The sequence below is a fragment of the Lagenorhynchus albirostris genome, chromosome 2, assembly GCF_949774975.1.
Source record: "Lagenorhynchus albirostris chromosome 2, mLagAlb1.1, whole genome shotgun sequence".
Classification (NCBI taxonomy): domain Eukaryota; kingdom Metazoa; phylum Chordata; class Mammalia; order Artiodactyla; family Delphinidae; genus Lagenorhynchus; species Lagenorhynchus albirostris.
Window position 1 is genome coordinate 59,199,068 of NC_083096.1, and position 21,765 is coordinate 59,220,832.

Consider the following 21,765-nt stretch of genomic DNA (forward strand, 5'->3'; position numbering starts at 1 on the left):
ACCGAAGAAGCGGAGAACTGGGGCCACGGGGAGCCCAACAACAAGAAGAGTAAAGAAGACTGTGTGGAGATCTACATCAAGAGGGCAAAAGATGCAGGGAAATGGAATGACGACGCCTGCCACAAAGCAAAGACAGCCCTCTGCTACACAGGTAGGAGTGAGCAGACTGCTTCTCTGAGAATGACAGCACTAACCCCATGGAAACCTGGGGGAGCAGAGAAGTTGCCAGGGCATTCTGAAATAAGTCCAGTCCTCTAAATAAGCTTGAGTCACGTCACTTTTGAGCATTTTTGGTGTGGGAGGCTCGTCCCTATACCCAAAATCTATACCCCTGAACCACTTTTACAACAAGATGATAAATATATGTGGAAAGTAAGGAGGAAGAGCTAGACAATCAGTGTCACTGATAATAAGGCAAGGAAGTGGAAGCAGAGAGATGGAACCAGCCAAGAGCTGAGGCTCATGTCACCTATTTCCTCCTCGTAAAGTAGGCGGCTTAGTGCCATGTTTCCTTCTTGGTCTAATCTTATATAATTCTGTATAATGAAACTGCAGTGTTTCATTATCTGTGGTGTATGAAAACTTCTGTAGAGACCATGATGACAGTTCCAAAGCAATCAGCATTTTTTCCAAGTCATTCTTAACAGTGAAACATAGTTCATTTGGTCTCTTGTAAATTGGACTCTCTAGTAACGTAGCAAGTTCAGATTTTCTAATCTCTATTCAGTACTTTCTATAAAGAAAGGGATTGCCAAACATACTGCGGAAACGATTGGGGTCAGGTGATAGTTTAATACACTTACTACCTTAAAATCAAAGAATTTCAAGAGTTTCAATGTATGTCAGTAAGTTCCCTCAAATGTTATAGAGTATTAGCATTAGTAAATTCATTCTTAAAAAAATGTCTATGGCTGTATCACAAGTATATTACATAAATAAAAATTTTAGCATATGATTTTTATGCAAAAAATGCTATTAATATACAAATAAAGTTTTCCTGTTTATTAAAGTAGTCACAGCCCCAAAGTTATCTATGTTTAAAGAAATGACTAGGAGTACTAAAAAAGTATTCATCTTAATATAATTTCTCACCCCCTTAAAGCTTCTTGTCAACCCTTGTCATGCAGCGGCCATGGACAATGTATGGAAATCATCAATAATTACACCTGCAACTGTGATTTGGGGCACTACGGGCCCCAGTGTCAGTTCGGTAAGCCACTTTTGTTCCTTTGTTTCTTCCTATGTAAAGTATTGTAGTTTATGAAAGTTGGTTGAAGGAAAATGATATTAGCCATTCTGAGAAATGAGAAGTTTTGATCAGTAGGCTATGCTTGCACAATACTGTTACCTTTCCGTAAAGATTTCATAAGTCAGCATGAAGTTTCAATTCACTTCTCAAAAAGTCTTTTTGAGCGTTACAAAGAATATTGCTTTGGGATTAAAGCTGTAAGGATTACAATAATGAATCAGGCTTGGTAGGAATTCATAATCAAGTAAGCTTGCTGGATTCATTAGAACTCTGAAACTGAAAGAAACAATAGCATTTATCATCAGGAGGGTGAGTTACGCAGAAGGTAGTCTTGCTTTTTCACGTCATCCTCAAGATCATGACAGGGCAAGGCCAACAAGAAAAGTTCACATCATGATATACAGTATCTGTTGGAAAATATAATAATAAATCCAACGCATTTACTTGGGCTGGCATTTCAGGGGGTACAAGGACAAATCTATTACAGATCCTGACCTTAAAAGATTTACAGTTAACTAGTGGAAATTATACATGCTTATAATTTAATGTGATGGAAAGCCAGATACGCTGGAGTAAGCCTGTGGAGACTGAAAGCTGCCTAATGAAGGAATCTGCCCTTTATTTGACAATGAGAGGCCACTTAGCATCTAAACACCTTCATTTAGGGCCATTACCCTAGAAGCGGTACATAAGATGGATTGAACAAAAAGAGAGAAGCTGGAGAGCATCATCAGCGGTCTATTGAAGTCATTCAGAGTCTCAGTGGTAGGAACAGAAAGGAAAGAATACGTAGATTCAAAGACATGGAGTCTTTGACCTAGTCAACTCACTACTGAAAGAAACTTCACGTCCTTCGATTGATATCGGTTGAGTTTCAAAACTATGTTTGAAGTATCTGGTGCATAAAATAGAAAATTACAAGAAAAAAAAGCAGGGTTTGCAATGAATAGATAAAGAATTAAAGCCAAAATACATGTAAATGATCAACCAACTGGAACAGATCTGACGCATTTCAGTCAATCCCTGAGCCATGACTTCTACCAATACTTTACTTTCACTCGATTTCTAAATTTTAAAAAATTCTTATGTCATTGGCATGCCCATTTCACTCCTTTTTGAACATTTTACTCTGTTTTTGTCTTGGTCTCCATCATATCAGTCTTTCCTGGTTTTCTTTCTACCTATGATCACTTCTCCTTGGGTTTCTTCATGGGCACTTATCCAAGCTCATACACTTATTGTTATATCTCATCTTCCATCTTTTGTCCATTGCTCTTCTGACTTTATGTGCCCCCTTTGGTCAAACCTAGCAACTTATGTGGACTCACAAATCTATGTGAACTTTGGACTGACAAATATGTATCTAGCCTGAACTCCAAATATGCTAAGCATAACCTTTGGGATGCCCAAAAGACTGAAAAATCAATTGTCCCAAGCTAGCTTTCCTTTTTGTATTCCTTATCTCAGTGTATGGTTCCACGATTTATATGGGTACTCTGGTATAAAACTCTCTCACCTCCCCCTACATTTATGCAAAGTAACACACTACTCTTTTTTTTTTAAAAAAAACACCTTTATTGGAGTATAATCTTAACAATGGTGTGTTAGTTTCTGCTTTATAACAAAGTGAATCAGCTATACATACACATATATCTCTATATCGCCTCCCTCTTGAGCCTCCTTCCCACCCTCCCTATCCCACCTCTCTAGGTGGTCACAAAGCACCGAACTGATCTCCCTGTGCTATGTGGCTGCTTCCCACTAGCTATCGGTTTTACATTTGGTAGTGTATATATGTACATGCCACTCTCTCACTTTGTCCCAGCTTCCCCTTCCCCTTCCCCGTGTCCTCAAGTCCATTCTCTAGTAGGTCTGCATCTTTATTCCCACCCTGCCCCTAGGTTCTTCATGACCATTTTTTTTTTTTTAGATTCCATATATATGTGTTAGCATACAGTATTTGTTTTTCTCTTTCTGACTTACTTCATTCTGTATGACAGACTCTAGGTCCATCCACCCCACTACAAATAACTCAATTTCGTTTCTTCTTATGGCTGAGTAATATTCCATTGTATAGATGTGCCACATCTTCTTTATCCAATCATCTGTCGATGGACACTTAGGTTGCTTCCATGTCCTGGCTATTGTAAATACAGCTGCAGTGAAAATTGTGGTACATGACCCTTTTTGAATTATGGTTTTCTCAGGGTATATGCCCAGTAGTGAGATTGCTGGATCGTATGGTAGTTCTATTTTTAGTTTTTTAAGAAACCTCCATACTGTTCTCCATAGTGGCTGTATCAATTTACATTCCCACCAACAGTGCAAGAGGGTTCCCTTTTCCCCACACCCTCTCCAGAATTTATTGTTTGTAGATTTTTTGATGATGGCCATTCTGACTGGTGTGAGGTGATACCTCATTGTAGTTTTGATTTGTATTTCTCTAATGATTAGTGATGTTGAGCATTCCTTCATGTGCTTGTTGGCAATCTGTGTATCTTCTTTGGAGAAATGTCTGTTTAGGTCTTGTGCCCATTTTTGGATTGGGTTGTTTGTTTTTTTGATATTGAGCTGCATGAGCTGCTTGTAAATTTTGGAGATTAATCCTTTGTCATTTGCTTCATTTGCAAATATATTCTCCCATTCTGAGGGCTGTCTTTTCATCTCGTTTATGGTTTCTTTTGCTCTGCAAAGGCTTTGAAGTTTCATTAGGTCCCATTTGTTTATTTTTGTTTTTATTTCCATTTCTCTAGGAGGTGGGTCAAAAAGGATCTTGCTGTGATTTATGTCATAGAGTGTTCTGCCTATGTTTTCCTCTAAGAGTTTGATAGTGTCTGGCCTTACATTTAGGTCTTTAATCCATTTTGAGTTTACTTTTGTGTATGGTGTTAGGGAGTGTTCTAGCTTCATTCTTTTACATGTAGCTGTCCAGTTTTCCCAGTACCACTTATTGAAGAGGCTATCTTTTCTCCATTGTATATTCTTGCCTCCTTTATCAAAAATAAGGTGACTTGGGCTTCCCTGGTGGCGCAGTGGTTGAGAGTCCGCCTGCCAACACAGGGGACATGGGTTTGTGCCCCAGTCTGGGAGGATCCCACATGCCGTGGAGCGGCTGGGCCCGTGAGCCATGGCCACTGAGCCTGCGCGTCCGGAGCCTGTGCTCCGCAATGGGAGAGGCCACAACAGTGAGAGGCCCACGTACTGCAAAAAAAAAAAATAAAATAAAATAAGGTGACCATATGTGCATCGGTTTATCTCTGGGCTTTCTATCCTGTTCCATCGATCAATATTTCTGTTTTTGTGCCAGTACCATACCTTCTTGATTACTGCAGCTTTGTAGTATAGTCTGAAGCCTGGGAGCCTGATTCCTCCAGCTCTGTTTTTCTTTCTTAAGATTGCTTTGGCTATTTGTGGTCTTTTGTGTTTCCATACAAATTGTGAAATTTTTTGTTCTAGTTCTGTGAAAAATGTCATTGGTAGTTTGATAGGGATTGCAATCAATGTGTAGATTGCTTTGGGTAGTATAGTCATTTTCACAATGTTGATTCTTCCAATCCAAGAACATGGTATATCTCTCCATCTGTTTGTATCATCTTTAATTTCTTTCATCAGTGTCTTATGGTTTTCTGCATACAGGTCTTTTGTCTCCTTAGGTAGGTTTATTCCTAGATATTTTATTCTTTTTGTTGCAATGGTAAATGGGAGTGTTTCCTTAATTTCACTTTCAGAAATTTCATCATTAGTGTATAGAAATGCAAGAGATTTCTGTGCATTAATTTTGTATCCTGCTACTTTACCAAATTCATTGATTAGCTCTAGTAGTTTTCTGGTAGCATCTTTAGGAGTCTCTATGTATAGTATCATGTCATCTGCAAACAGTGACAGTTTTACTTCTTCTGTTCTGATTTGGATTCCTTTTATTTCTTTTTCTTCTCTGATTGCTGTGGCTAAAACTTCCAAAACTATGTTGAATAATAATGGTGAGAGTGGGCAACATTGTCTTGTTCCTGATCTTAGTGGAAATGGCTTCAGTTTATCACCATTGAGGATGATGTTGGCTGTGGGTTTGTCATATATGGCCTTTATTATGTTGAGGTAAGTTTCCTCTATGCCTACTTTCTGGAGGGATTTTATCATAAATGGGTGTTGAATTTTGTCAAAAGCTTTTTCTGCATCTGAGATGATCATATGTTTTTTATTCTTCAATTTGTTAATATGGTGTATCACATTGATTGATTTGCATATATTGAAGAATCCTTGCATTCCTGGGATAAGCCCCACTTGATCATGGTGTATGATCCTTTTAATGTGCTCTTGGATTCTGTTTGCTAGTATTTTGTTTAGGATTTTTGCATCTATGTTCATCAGTGATATTGGCCTGTAGTTTTCTTTCTTTGTGACATCTTTGTCTGATTTTGGTATCAGGGTGATGGTGGCCTCATATAATGAGTTTGGAGTGTTCCTCCCTCTGCTATATTTTGGAAGAGTTTGAGAAGGATAGGTGTTAGCTGTTCTCTAAATGTTTGATAGAATTCGCCTGTGACACCATCTGGTCCTGGGCTTTTGTTTGTTGGAAGGTTTTTAATCACAGTTTCAATTTCAGTGCTTGTGACTGGTCTGTTCATATTTTCTATTTCTTCCTGGTTCAGTCTTGGAAGGTTACTACTCATTTTTCTAACTTACTATTTCTCCAATTTGTCTTCTACTTATTAACTCTACCTTATTGCCTCTATTATCTCCCTCCTAGATTATTGCAGTTATTTCTGAGCTGAGTTCCACATCTTTAAATTAGCTCCTCTCAAATATATTATTCATACCATAGGCAATCTGATCAATTTTAAATATCAAGTAAACATCACACACACGTGACCATCCACCCTTTAATTTCTACCCACCATTCATCCTACAGAATAAAATCTAAACTCCTCAAGGCATAGAGTAATGCTTGATATATAGTAGATACTCATTAAACCAATGAAAAAAGATAAAGGCATTTTGTCTTAGCTCCTATCTTTCTCCCTAATCTCATCTCACATCATCCCTTGCCTCCTCTTTCCTTTTAGTAACATCAAAATGCTTGTAGTTCTCCACACTTACCATATTGCTTTGTATATCAACCATTGACTTGCTCAGGGCTTTCTCATTTTGCACATGACTAACACACCTGTTTACCTGGAAGATAATAGTTCAGGGAGCATTTCTTTCAGGAAGCTTTCTTTGGATGCCAAGACAGGCTAAGCATCCCTGTTCTGTGTTCCAGTAGCTCCATATATTTCTTTCTTATTTATCCCACATTTGTTGAAGTCATCAATTTTCTTGTCTGTATTCCCCAGTAGACTGACAGCAACTTGAGATCAGTCAGCATCTTATCACTGCGTCTGTAAGATTGAGACTAGGCACTTGCTTGTGGGCATGAACTGTATGGGACAACATAAGTTACTTTCATTTGGACTTGTACTGTATATGGAAAATATTAAAATTCTTCTAATTTCTTGAATTCATTCTTCATTGAACTCTCAAGAAGAAGTTTAAAATGATGGTTTAAATTTGATAAGGAATAAGACACAAGAGATGCAATATTTGCCTAAATGACATGGCAGGGCCTAAAATGTGAAGATTGAATTCCAAGTCTTAATTTGATCTATTATGCCACCAATCAGGCAAGGAAGTAGACATACTTTCTGGAGAGGACTGGAAAAATCAAAAGAACTAAAGTTCTGGAACTGAGCTAGAGATGGTGAAGGCAGAATCCAGGCTAAGATGCTTCCTAAAGCTTTTATCTTCTCCCCTTTTAAAGAAGACCAGTTATGGACACTCAGTCTTTCTCCGAACTTCCTACTTTCAACAGTCTAGTATACTCAGGGGCTTTGATGTGACAGTTATTTCCAAACTGAGCTGGTCATTCCCACTTAAACCTATCTACATTTAAAAGCTCTCTCCCCAGGTAATGCCAAAGAAAATAAGATTAGCTAATGTTTAATTAAAGCTTCCTATGAGCCAGGCTCTAAGTCCTTGACTTGCATTAAATTATTTAATTCCCACACCAACTTTAGGAAGTCAATACAATTATCATTATCCCTCTTTTAGAAGTAAAGAAGCTAAGCTGAAGGGGTTAAGTCACTGTGCTTAAAGGCACTTGGTTATTAAGTATCAGAGCTAAGATTCAAACCCAGTCATCAGGTCCCTGGAACACTGCCCAGTGTTTTTTTTTTTTCTTATTGAAGTGACTCAGTGTGAGCCTTTGGAGGCCCCAGAGCTGGGTACCATGGCCTGTATTCACCCTTTGGGAAACTTCAGCTTCACATCGCAGTGTGCCTTCAACTGCTTTGAGGGAACAGACATAGTTGGGATTGAAGAAACCACTTGTGGACCATTTGGAAACTGGTCATCTCCAAAGCCAACATGTCGAGGTGAGTAACTAACTGTTCGGACTAGAGAGTTGTCATGGCAATCCTGTGTTTATAGACTGAGCAAATGTAGTAGAGTCTTGCTAAGAAGTCTGTATCCTCTTTTGAAGCATAATTTAACCTAACTTAGATTATACTGAGATGATTTTCAAAGAGGTTATTGTTACTAATTTAAAACAAAAACCACAAACAAAAAATAACAACCAAATATCTCTGAGACTATGTCACAGAACATATATATAATTTTCAGCAATACAGTGTGGTTATACTGTATATATTTTAAATTAATTTATTTATTTATGGCTGTGTTGGGTCTTCGTTTTTGTGCGAGGGCTTTCTCTAGTTGTGGCAAGCGGGGGTCACTCTTCATCGAGGTGCACGGGCCTCTCACTATCGCAGCTTCTCTTGCTGTGGAGCACAGGCTCCAGACGCTCAGGCTCAGTAATTGTGGCTCACGGGCCCAGTCGCTCCGCGGCATGTGGGATCTTCCCAGACCAGGGCTCGAACCCGTGTCCCCTGCATTAGCAGGCAGACTCTCAACCACTGCGCCACCAGGGAAGCCCCATACTGCATTTTTATTTTATTTTTATTTTCTCATTGCTATGGCATAAATAATCAGTCTTGCTGAACGGCAGTTGAATTTTTGTTGTTCTCTCCTTTCAATAACACCTATTTTATGTGGTGTCCTACTTAACAGCAAGCAATTTCCTTTTTGGGAGTGGGGGGGGCGGCTAGAGGTCTTTTTTGATTGTTTTATTTGGTTTATTCTTAAAATCATTTTTTAGATTTCCTCCTCCATGAACTCTCAGGAGAATAGCAAATTCTGTGAAAAACAAAAACACAATCTCTTGATTTTTTTGTTTTTCATTTGAAATATGGTGTTTTTTGGTTTTTTCTTTTTTACTGTCAAGAAGATTCTCTCTTTAGGGGAAAAACTGGTGGTGTCTAAACTTGCGAAGTTTTGGTTACATTTTCTACATTTATGCTTTTGACTCACTAGTTTAAGTGGCTGAATTCTCAAAAGAAATATCCAAGTCATTTTTTGAAATCATAGAACTAATTGACCAACCTGTTGAATTTTATAAAAGTTGAGGGACTTGTTTCACAGAATGGGGATGTTTTTCACAACTGCTTGGGTAGACTTTAGAAGAGGTGAAAGCGTGGAAATTGTCTACATTCATTGATAATGCACCATAAGAGCTCTTGAGGCCAAGGCCACGTAGCATAGCACTTCCAGCAGACGGAGAGTTACCAGGGCTGGGGCAGCAATCTGAAAGAGCCAGCCCTCCCCTCCTCTCCCCAGTGCTCCCCTGCCCACCCAGGGCTTTCTGTGTTCTCCTGGTTTCACCTCTGACTTACCATTCTCCATCATTCTCAAGAAAATAAACTCTGGAAGCATCATCAGAAGTAATTTCTAGAAATCAGAAATGTTAGATTCATGTCAATGGTTCCACAGTTGAGTTAGGCAGTTTGCCTAAAAACTGTTTGTCATGGGAGGGTCTCTGCTCAGAAATACTGATTTTTTCTTTTTCACTGAAGTGATTCAGTGTGAGCCTCTAACAGCACCTGATTTTGGAGCCATGGACTGTAGTCACCCCCTGGTCGACTTCGGCTTTACCTCCACGTGTACCTTCAGCTGCTCAGAAGGAGCTGAGTTAATTGGGGCAAAGAAAACTATTTGTGGAACATCTGGAAATTGGTCCAGCCCTAGTCCAATATGTCAAAGTAAGTTTGCCCCAAAATATTAAGGACTTAAAGAGGTAGCTTATTGACAAGCAGATGGTGGGGAAAGATAGATTAAACTTTTAAGTTTATTTTGCTAAATGTATGTCGCTTAAAGAAATTTGTACACATTAATTTACCATAAATTGGCTGCTCTTGCCTCTTTCTTCAGTGACAGTGATTTCCCTTTTTCTTTTCAGCCAATTCTCAACTCCTCCTATCTTAGCCCTTAACATCTAAACTCACTGTCTATACTGACTTATTTCTTATCCATTTTTCTATTCCACTACAATCTCACTTCTCTGTTAGTCTACTAAAATGTCTCTACAAAAGTCGCCAATGTCCACCTAATTCCCCAAGTAATGGATACTTCTCAATTATCACTAGTCTGATGCCTCCCAAATCTGTCTGTGCATAAGAGGATGTGTCTTCCTCATCTCTATATACCCCCCACCTGACACAGCACCTGGCAATAGATGCTCAATTAATCCATGTTAAATTAGCATGTGAAAGAATAGCTACCCATGTTTGCTCCGGAGACTATCTATACCAATGACAGAAGTCTTTAAATGGTAGGATTTGTAGAAGCTGATCTCTCTGTGGCCCAGGGCCAGGAAGTGGGGTAGGGAACTGGGGACATGGCATGGAGTCTTTAGGGGAGGATTGTACATCAGGTTTATGGGGCATTTCCTTTTAAGGCTGGACTAGTGTCCGTTTCCGCATCCTCATGCAGTCCATAGGTGTCCTCTGTTTGGATCCTCTGGGAACTTGCACCTCCTTTCCATTATACATTTGGGTGTGGGGATGGAAGCACCTTGAAAGGGTTCATCAAAGTAATATGAAGAATAAGGGACAGTCAGATGCTGTGCCAATATGCAAAAGTAAGTTTCTTCAATTGGTGGTATCAGAAGATAGGTTTTTTTCATATCAGTATTTTTTCAGTAAAGGTCCCCACATGAACTTAGTTCATACTTATAAGAGGATATATAGATGTATCCTTTTACTTATTTGTGAGGGAAATGGTAGGACTACATCTTTTTTTCTTTTTCTTTTTTTTTTTTTTTGTGGTATGCGGGCCTCTCACTTCTGTGGCTCTCCCATTGCGGAGCACAGGCTCTGGACACACAGGCTCAGCGGCCATGGCCCACAGGCCCAGCCACTCTGCAGCACGTGGGATCCTTCCGGACCGGGGTACGAACCCGCGTCCCCTGCATCGGCAGGCGGACTCTCAACCACTGCGCCACCAGGGAAGCCCAGGACTACATCATTTGAAAGACACATTAGTGCAGGTCCTTGGCATGTAACAGCATGTGCATATGTTTGCACAGCTGCTTCAAAGCATTAATAGATTCCTTTTTTTCTTTAACATCTTTATTGGAGTATAATTGCTTTACAATGGTGTGTTAGTTTCTGCTTTATAAAAAAGTGAATCAGCTATACATATACGTATATCCCCTTTGCAGCTCTATTTACAATAGCCAGGACAGAGAACAGATTCCTTTTATTGATAAGTTGCCTGGTTCAGGTCACTGGCTTTTATTTTTCCTGAAGTTGTACTTAACTTTTTAGCTCTTCTCTGTGTTTGAGTCCCAACCATTGAACAAGGCCATGGAGCTAAATACAATGATGACCACTTTTTGCCAAAATATTTAGGTACATCTCCCAGGAATTCCATGAATCACAAATCCGTGGGTTGAGATTCTATAGGCGTTGAGCTAGAAAAGCTGGTCTAGTCTTTTCTCTGCTATAGAATCATCATGGGCTTTCCCATGCTGATTCCCTCATCTGTCAAATAGCATCAAATGGACAGTTATTAGAAGATGTAACAAGGAAGAAAGTTTAATGTCATGAGAAGGCACTAAGGAAATAATGCTTGTGGCCTCATGCTACATGCCTTACTAATTTCTCTTGCAGAAGTGGACAGGAATTTCTCAAAAATCAAGGAGGGTGACTATAACCCCCTCTTCATTCCGGTGGCAGTCATGGTTACCACATTCTCTGGGTTGGCATTTATCATTTGGCTGGCAAGGAGATTAAAAAAAGGTATGTGAGTTTACCTTCATACAAAAATAATACAACTTTAAAGTGGAAAAAAACATAGAAACCCACAGGAAATTAAGTATGAGAGCCTCAGCTAAAGCAGGATACCAAGCTCTGGGTTCTATAGACATCAGTCCCTGGAGATGTGTGAAGCAGCCCAGAACACACTTTCATCAAAACAAGTTGGCTGATTTTTGCTTTTCATTCTGACAAATCTTCTAAAAATGCCTACTGTCTTCAAGGTACCTTGCTAACACCCTTGCTAGGGTGTTAACAGACAAATGAGAAATTGTAATGGTTCTTTGCTATTATTTAATTCTAAAAAAAAAAAGGGATATGTGATCTTGTCCTATAAGAGCCTACATGGTTTTGATTTCAGTGCAATTCCACTAGGAAGTGAATCTAATGTCCCATAAGGTTTTCAAAGCACTTCTCCCAAATACCTAGACTTGTCAAGAGTCAGATGATACCTGTCTGGTTCCTGACATGTGGGAGTTGTATTGTCCCTTAGGGAAATCCCCACATTTTCTCCCCAGTGTCTACTCGCCAAGGTTACAGCTTTAACCAAATGTACCCCATACTCATGCTTTCCATCCACTCTGGACGAGAGAAGAAGGGGAATTAAGGAGGGCTGCCTCAAGAAACTAGTATCTGCTGCTTGGAATAGTAGATGAAACACCACTGGAGAAGAACAACAGCATCACTGCCCTCACCTTCCTCCTGAGTGTGTCCAAACCCTCAAGCGGGACAAACCTGCCAGTTAGGGGCCCACAGTCAGGCAGGCCTTGGGTATGTGCTGCCACATTTGGCCAAAGTCATCAGACAGAAACATTCAAGATTATGACATGTATGGATATTAGGCAGCTTTAAAGATAACCTTGCTTCAAGTTCAGGGGCCATCAGTGACCTCAAAACAACTGCTAAACAACTGCTCTGTGTTGCCTCTGTGGGGCCATTGTAATTTCAGTTCCATCAAATTAATTAGTATGTATTCTATGCCATGAATATAGTATGTAAAGGCTGCCCCACCACCCATTCTTACTGGCAATTGCAGGAAGATTATCTACCAGTCCCTAATGGTCTTCTGCTATGACCTGATCTTTCATTCCAAATTTAAGACTAAGGGTACTAGATTAGTTTTATAACCAACCCAGAAACACAATGGACGGGGGTGCTGTTGATGTGCAAGAACTTCAGTAACTGTAAAGTAAGAGCCCTGAGCCGTTAAAACGTCTCTGCTCCTGCTCTTGGAACTTCTGCTAAGGTTGGATCCCATTGTCTTAGAGTACTATGCTGTTTACTTAAATATGGCAGTAAGGCAAGAAAAGAGTGAGATTTTTCTCCCACCGTTGATCATCCTTTCCATTGAGACTTAAAGACCGCCCCCAATCATCCTTTCTTTCCTCCTGCCTTGAGTGACCTTGGCAGAAGTGAGGGGGTGGAGAATAGAGTGGGTAATTTACACTTCACCCTCTGGGATAAGAGGGCTATTATCTAAGTAACCATTAAGGACTTTGGGGCTGGGAGTCACCTTAGTAAGGAGATATTCCCAAATTCCAAAATCTTTTAATAAATGTTAGTAGAATAAAAAGAATAAAATTGAAGTCATGTGTATTTAGTGGTGGGGTGCAGGAGGTGGGATGCTGCCTAAGGCTGTACTATAAGCAGTGGTGAGAAAAGCAGTGGGGTTGTTTTGCAATTGTTTTTACCTTGGAGTCATTTCTGTACAAGATCTCAAACTGATAACTTGAAAACTGCATGCCCCTACTGGGGGAATCAGTGTGGGGCAAACAGGAAACAGATAACGGGCAGTTAGGCTAGTTACAATTATGCCAACAAAGAGCACAAGAGAACAGAAGCCCCAAAAGATCACTGACTTTGTAGGAAAGTCAGGGTATCTTTAATCTCACACTAAATATTCTTCATTTGTGAAACATCTTCTGATAGCTCCAACTTTCCAGTGACTTTGCCTTCTAAAACTTTTAGTTGTAAGTTAGTTCTTTGAAACACGAAGAATATTTTTCCTATAGAGACAATTATTAGAAATGATGGATAGGTTCCCAGGCTAAACCCCTAGAGCTTTTCTAATACAATAAATCTGCATGTATACAGTATTCCAAAAGCTGGAAAAAGGGGACAAGCAAATATTTAGAGCACAGAAGCCAATGAAATGACCAGACTCTTGACCCTTGTCCTGTCCTCAGATGGATCTTCTGAACCTGTACTTTGGCCCCTGCCCCAGTTGTCTTAATACCCAGACTTCAGCTCCTTTTTTCGGAGAAGAGAATAAGGGTGGGCTCCAGAAACATGCCTCCCTGTGCATGGGCTTGTCTAGAAATATTTTTTTTCTCCTAGCACCATCATTCTCTGATTAGGCATCATTACTGGCCCTGTTCAGTAAATGAGGAAACTGAAGCAATGATGTTTTAGGCCAAATCTCTAAAATTCCATATCAGCAGCGGCCGGAATCAGAGATCAGACTCCCATCCAGATATGCTCCCTAAAACCACTGATCTTCAGATTAATAAGGCTCTATTTTTTGACCCACAGAAGAATTGTTTACCTGAACCAACACACAGGGTGAGAACAGGGCACAAAACTGAACACAGGCCCCTTAGTTCCCTTTTTCTTGAAAAAGAAACTTTCTCAATAGGAACAGATTCTTGCTCATGTATGTGTTTCATTGTTCCTAAAAGAAAAATATATTCATATGAAAATGAATGGAATCTGAAATTCATTCAGATTTAATTCTCCCTGCTCAAGTGCTTTTGGCTCATGTCACCAGCTGGCTAAATTTTGGAAGAAATAATTAAAGTAGTAATTTCTAACATTTTAAAGGTTTAAAACAAGAATTGAGCACTGTCTATGCTCTAGGCCCTGGCCTAAATGCTTTGAATACATTTTATCAACTCAGTGAGGAAAATATAATTATCATGACCCTTTCACAGATGAAGAAATGGTAGCTGAGAGAGAATAAGTAGCTATTCAAAGACACACTACAGTTGGCAAAAAAGGACCTGGACCCAGACTGGATGATCTAGAGCTCTAGTTTATAGACACAGAAATATATTGCCTCCCAGTGATTTTTTTTCCCCTCAAAAAGCATTTTTTGCTTTTATTTCCTCTGGAGCCTAGCCCTGCAGTTCATTCATCTACTTATTTATAGTCTGCTTTTTTTCAAAAAGAATGTAAGAGAGTTTACCAAATGCATTCAACACAGCAAATTAAAATTAGTTTAAAAGTAAGAAAAATAAGGCCAAAATTTAGAATACCAAAACTAAGTCAGAGCCAGGGGTAAAGTTAGGATAGAAGAGGGTTTCAGATCTGGCTGAGTTTCCTTGCAGCCAGTCAAAGAAGGAAACATAACCAGTAATGATACTCACTGTGTTTGTAAGATAAGAATACAGTGGTTACCCAGATGAGGCATGTAGCTCCTACCACTGAGACCTGAGTGTAATTTCTCTTGTGGATTTTCACAGAGAAGATGGTGTGAAGTGTAATGATACATATTCTTACAGTATTAGCAGCTGAATCTCTTAGGGAAGAATCTGCAGGTAGGACGAGATGGCAGATCGGGATGTGTAAACACAAGAATGGGTACATGGGGCCTGATCATCGGATAGTTCAGGCTCGACTTCTGTCTTTATGAGCAGCACAGCGGATGAAACGGTGCTCTGAGAAGCATCTGCATGAATGAGTCTGTTCTACCACTGTTCGAATTAGAACATTAAGACAGTACCTCAAATCCCCTTAGACACCATGCGGTCCACCTCACAAATACAAAATACACTTCAAGAAACAGTTTTGAGGAGGGAATCTCCCTTCTAAGTACAAAAAATTGAAATTGTCTCCTTTTTCTGATGCCATTTTTCTCTTCTATTTTTAGGCAAAAAGTCTCGGAGAAGGTAAGTTTTATCAGCAAGAAGTTTCGATATCTGTTGATGTCTTCTCTACCCTCTGCTTACAGAGGGTAAGTATTCAGTGTCTTAATACTTCCTGTTATAGCTAGACACATTAGCTCCTTATTAGTTATTTACATGGGGTCTCATCCAAATGAAATTTCCAGATAAAGTAATAAATCTACTAACCTTCCTTAAAAGCTGTCAGTTTTTTTTAGTGCCAGAGGAGCTGAATGAATGAATGAACAAGTAATGCCCTATTAAGAAGGGGTAGTTTATGTAAAGACAGTTCTTTCTGATTGCTTCTGAATTTTCTTTGAGGATTGGAAGCATTACGGTTTATTTCTTCTTATACTGGCTGAACATGGGGGCAAGGCTAAATACAGTATTCAGGAAACATTCAAGTCAACAAGGATTTATTGAAAAACTAATGAATCCCAGGCTCTACGAAAAAGGTATAGTTCCAGACACCAGGCCCTCAGCACCTAGCACAAGATGGCAAATGACCTCTGATAGGCATTGACCTTCAGAAATGCGGGAAGGGTGGGGAGCCTGAATTCTACTTGCAGCTTCCCCCAAAGAGGGGGAAGTTTTTTGGCTTGGTCTTGAACCTCAGATTTCTTCAACTGCAGAAACACATACATGTGAAAATACAAGGCCTACCGGGCAGAAATGAAGATAGCAAAACACTTCTCAGTTTCAGGGTTTAGTGACTTGCTTTGAAATATTAAGAAGGAAAGTATAAGTCAAACGAACAATGGAGATGAGACTTTGGTGACAGACTACCCAGCTAGACAACTGGGTACCTTTCCAAATGCTGGAGGAAATGAAGCAAGATGGTGCCTGAGGAGGTTGGTTTCTTGTTCAGGCAACCATCCTACCAACCACAGATTGTTATTGACAAGTCCTTAGTAGTTTAGTGAGCTGTAGTTTAAAGTACAAAAGAAAAACTGGAGAGACAGAAGGCAACAGAGGACAATTATAAAGTAATTTATAAGCCATATGAAGGAGTATGGACTTAATCTTGAGGTCTTTGGGGTATTAGTAACAGGGGTTGAAGCAGGTGAATGTCATGCTGAAATTTGCCTCTTGGGAGGATCACTCTGCATAAAAGTATGCAAACATGGGAGATGAATGACTCTGGGGGCCAAGAACTGTTTTGGAGGTCTTTGAAGTTATTAGGTTAAAGCTGATGATGTCTGTCTAGGGCAATAGCAATGAGGATGAGTTCATGAGATAACTGGTGGTAGAATCTACTGAATATGATTATTAATTGGCTAAGAGAGAGGGAGAAGAATCAAGTAAGTTGCCATGGTTCTGATGTGGGAACTGGTAGATGGTTACCATCTCTACTGTATTATTTACTGAGAAGGGAACACGAAAGAATGAGAAGTTTTGGAGGTGGCAATCATGGGTTCAGTTTTGTACCTGTTAAAATGTAGGTGTCTGTGGTTCAACCATAATCTGTTGATTCTATCTGTAGCAAAAGGGCTACCTTGGGGCAGAAGAAATGGATTTGGAGGTTCTCACATTACAGGAGGTAATTGTATCTCAGGAGCAGGTACAATCACCCAGGGAGTATGTGCAGGGTGAGAATGGAAGAGGATGTGGGAGAGAGGGTAGGAGCCAGAGGAAGGTCAATATCAAAGAAGTCAGCTAAGGTAAAGGCGAATGGGAAGATGTTCCCAGAGATGTAGAAGGAAAATGAGGAGAGTACGGGGTCATGATCCTAAGGAAAAAGGGAAATGGAAACTATTTCAAATACTGCCACGATCCACTGGATATAATAAGGGTATCAGTAGGGAAATTGTTTTCAATGCTGAGGTCATGACAGAAGTCCTGTAGCCAGGGGTTGAGGAATCAGTGGGGTGGAGAACATAGAGGCAGAACGTATACATTATCTTTTTCATAAAATTTGGCTGGAAGGAGATGAAAGAGTCAGGAGGGGTAACTGGATGAGGACATAGGGTCAGTGAAGTTTCTTTTATTCTATGTTCTTTTATTGCCCTATCTTCCATTAGATAGTGTAGATGGGGTCCCTGACTCTTCTCTAGGCTGAACTCCCTATCTCTGTGGGCAGGAAATCCGCAAGACATAAAGATTTCCTTCATGCTCACACCCACTGAGTGAAAGTCTTTTCTGGTACAATCTACCCAGAGCTGTTTTCTGGCCACAGGAACCACCTGTGTTTTAATTGCCACTAGATGGAGGCAGATCAATTATTCAGATGTCCTTGGGCGACAGGAAGAGATGCTGGCAGGAAGAGCATTAGGATTAAGTACCATATTAAGCTAATTGCCATATTAAGTTTAATGGTTCACTGATTTTTACAATGAACCAATCAATAGCTGTTTATTAACACCTTTTTGTGGGGAAAATGTTAAGCTTGACTGAGACACCAAGAGAAGTAAATCCTCGTGCCAGACCTCAGGGAGATTATTATCTAGTTGGGAAATTAAGACAGAAATATAGAAAAAACTCTTCAGAAAAATAAAGGCAGAATATGGTAATGGTCAATGAGTTCTGTATTGAAGGCCAGACTGCTTCAGTACAGAAGATGTTTGGTGACTGCAGAAAACCTTACAAAGAAGATGGAACCTGGGTTGGTTTTTTAAGGATGGATAGGATTTAGGTGTATGGGCAGAAGCAGGGAAGGCAGTCTGGAAGAGGGAAATGATGTAAATGGTATGGTACTGGGACTCTGAAAACATTCAGGGGCCAGTGAGTAGAGCCCATGGTGTATTGAGGAGCTGTGAACAGAAGTTGGAAGGGAAGCCTTGCCCCATCAACACAGGTCTTGCACACTTCACCAGACATTCTAGAAGGACGTGGCAAAGAAGAATTATTTGCCCAGCTGCCTTGGGATACTTCAAATTTATTGGCCAAAGTGACAATAGAATCATAGAATTTTAGTTCTGGAACGGACCTTGGCATTCAAACTCTCTTGATAATTGAGCTAATTAAATAACTTTCCTATAGTGCCTGAGCTAGTGACAGAGTTAGTTACAATAGTAACAAACATTTATCAAACATTAATTCCATGCCATGCACTGTTCTGAGTGTCTTACATGTCTTAAATCATTAAAGATTGCCTACAAGTCTGTGGATGTAGGTACTATTAATATTTCCATTGTAAGGTGAAGGAACAATGAACTTAATTAACTACCTGAGGTCACTGAATAAATGGCAAAGCTGAGATTTGCATCCATCTAGATCCAAAGATCATGTTCTTAACGTTTATGCTTCTAGAACCCAGGTTGGAGGTGTAAGTCACAGACACCCTCCTCCTCCAGTATTGTAATTTTTTTGCACTGAAACCATTGTGTGATGGCACTGAGGAAGGGTGGAGTGGAAGAAGTAGGGTGTGTTTCTAAAACAAGCCAAAGGTAAAATGAACACTATCACACTCAACACCATGTATCAGTTTTTTTTAAGCCCTTGAGCTAACACTCATAGTCCTCTGTGCTGATTCCTATTAGCATTTGGTTGGTGAATAACTGACTCCTCGTGCATTTGTGGTTTCAATTCTTGCTGGGTTATTTTGACTCTTCTGCAAACTGGTTCTGTTTATCACCTCATTTGGTTTCTAGAGTCTAAATTCTGCCTGGGTAAAAGCTACACCCAAGATACACAGGAAGATACAATGCCAACCTCAGAGAGGAGGTTTATATGAAATTTTGTTTTCAGAAACATTTTTATCTCTGTAATTGGCAAGCACGCTTGCAGCTGCTGAACTGTGGTTTACCCTGGCAGTTCACCATGACAGCAGAGTCTCAGAATCTGGTTCTCCCTTTGAAAGGTGTTATTCAGACATACCCTACTTGGTTCTCCCTTGTTCCCTCCAAGAATGAATTGTTTGACACACACAAGTGTCATTTTTCTTTTCACAAAACTAAATTTATCATCATCTCCTTAAATCATATCCCACCAGAATCAGGCGTGCAGAACCTAGTACCGTACCTTTCACGAGTTTTGATGTTCTCTAATTTCTCTTTCCATTTAAATACGTCTTATTTTACTTTTCTGACTTTCCACTGTTCAAAATCTATCAAAATGCCATTCATATTCATTAGACATGAAGACAAAGCCTGTACCGCCGAAATTTCTCTGTGTGTTCTGAGGACTAGCCACTTAAGCACTACCAGGGAGCTTGTTAGAAATGCAGAATCTCAGGCCCACCCAGACCTGAATCAGGGTGTTTGTTTCAACACCGTGTCTAGGTGGTAAGCACCTGAAAGGGTGAGAAGCGTTGCTTTAGGGTTTTCTTCTCATTCCTGTGCCTTAGTGAATGTCCTGCATCTTGTAACTCATCTGAAAGAGTTCCTTTACTCTTCTGACCTTTAGTGACCATTTACCTTTACTACCAACACTTAAATTTTTGCAACTTTTAGGCTCCTGAGTTTAATTTATTTTCTCTTGTTTATCATTCAGCATGGATGAGCCGTATTAAACGACCTGCTGTGAAAGAAAATTCTTGGGAAACTGAAGTGTCACTGGATCCTTCGAATCCCCCTCCATGCAGTTTTGCCTGGTGGCATCTTCTACACTGAAGATGAAGTGTGTCTATTTCAGTACATCTGAAAAGTTTTCAAAACGACCAGCTGCTCCTTCTGTTTCCATCTTGCCCCATCACCCCTGCCCCCGCAAGTTTCAGCGTGCAGTTGTGGGTTTTATAGCTCAGTATTTTATTCTTTTTTCCATGGACAAACAAGACCATGGGAAAAGGATTACTGTGGAATATAAATATGCCAATTTCACTCTCTTTCTCAACTCTGGCTTCCAGCTTCAATTCTGAGCTGTACCTGATGACATATACTTTGAAATACAGCGAAAATTTGATACATATGCAACTACAGGCTCAGTTTTGTTACAGATCACATTTTACCTCCCCAGCCCTCCAGTGTACTGTGGAGACATATTCCTATAGAAAGTTTATAAAATTGATGTTACCCTTGCTTTCCAGCTCCAGCAGAGTAATGGGGATCTGCTTCAACTAGGAAAAGTCCTGTTTGCACTGCGGCCCCAGCTTCTATAAATGGAGACCATCTTATTTAACTGCCCCTAGGCTCCCACCTTCTTCAGCCATCTCCCCTTCTCAGTTGCCTGACTTCCACACGGAGCAGCTCATGACCACCAAGCAAAACGAGAGATGAGAAAGATAGCCTGCACTGTTGGGTTTTTCTTTTTGGATTTGGGTTTTAATGTCTCATTTTTGTTATTGGGGGTCCTTCCTCACCCCCAAATCCTCTTACGTATCCACCTAGATTCTATCTACTCTTTATGATTCATCTCGGGCATCCCCCACCCTTACCACTGTTTTCATAACAAGTCCTTAACTAGTCCAACCTGTGACAAACTCCCCTTCCTGGCCTCCTACTGCGAGCTTAGTCAGTAACATGCAATTTTGTACTTAAATACAGTTTTAGAAAAAATGTTACCTAGTTTGTTATTTTTTATTTATTTATTTTGAGGTCCGCGGGCCTCTCACCGTTGTGGCCTCTCCCGTTGCGGAGCACAGGCTCCGGACGCGCAGGCTCAGCGGCCATGGCTCACGGGACCAGCCGCTCCGCGGCATGTGGGATCCTCCTGGACCGGGGCACGAACCCGTGCCCCCTGCGTTGGCAAGCGGACTCTCAACCACTGCGCCACCAAGGAAGTCCCCCTAGTTTGTTATTTTTAAAATTATGGTATGTGTGTTTTCTCCCCGGTGAAATTCTATCCCCTTAAAGGCAGAAACTGGGCCACATCCCTGGAATGTCTAATTCATTACTTGACACAGTAAATGTGCATTCAATAAATCTGAAAGAGAACACAGTGTACTGTTGATATCACTTGCTGCGAACTCTCTTTCCATGGCATGTGATAACCCATACAGATACTCAGCTACTGTCAAGGGCTGAATTCTTATAAGAGAATAGGGCCCTGTATAAAAACGAGTTGCAAATACCTCCTTGAGCCATGGCCAATACAGCTTTCATATAAACTTCTACATTTTATGAGAATGATTTTTTTGGTAATGATTACATGTTCCTTCCTCAAAGCCATCTCAGATTTTGCACAACACCAAGGGCTGTTGCAAAATATTCTCCATGCTGTGCACCATAAATTGAGGATGTGCCATTCACATTCATGTAGCTTAGAATGCATCCCTCAGAGTTATACAGTGCACAGCCTGCATGGACTCCCATGGCAGCCCTGACTGCAAGAGCTTATTCAACTAAGACATCAGGATCAAAGAACACAAGGGGAGGCTACTTCTTGGGGGTAAGATGTATACGGACTTAAAAACACAGTCCTATGCTTAAGCCCTAAGGCTACTATATGATCTTAGGAATTAAGTCATGCCACATTCCTTAAATAAAGATTCATAAGATTCATAAATAAATAAATAAAGATTCATAAAAGAAATTTCTCAAAGACCTTGGGTTTAACCTTCCTGAGACTTAGT

At 40.2% G+C, this 21,765-nt stretch overlaps 1 protein-coding gene across 1 annotated transcript in view; it reads left to right on the top strand.

Moving 5' to 3' along the window:
• SELL (selectin L) overlaps window positions 1-20,707 on the top strand; it is a 23,477-nt gene extending 2,770 nt beyond the window's left edge. Inside the window, exons 3-9 of the mRNA XM_060142203.1 lie at window positions 1-151; window positions 1,103-1,210; window positions 7,474-7,659; window positions 9,196-9,381; window positions 11,293-11,421; window positions 15,305-15,323; window positions 19,749-20,707. The exon at window positions 1-151 is cut by the window's left edge and continues 236 nt beyond it. Of these exons, the coding sequence (XP_059998186.1) occupies window positions 1-151; window positions 1,103-1,210; window positions 7,474-7,659; window positions 9,196-9,381; window positions 11,293-11,421; window positions 15,305-15,323; window positions 19,749-19,767 (798 nt within the window). The 3' untranslated portion in view covers window positions 19,768-20,707. The remainder of the gene's footprint in view (window positions 152-1,102; window positions 1,211-7,473; window positions 7,660-9,195; window positions 9,382-11,292; window positions 11,422-15,304; window positions 15,324-19,748) is intronic.
• Window positions 20,708-21,765: the final 1,058 nt, after the last annotated feature.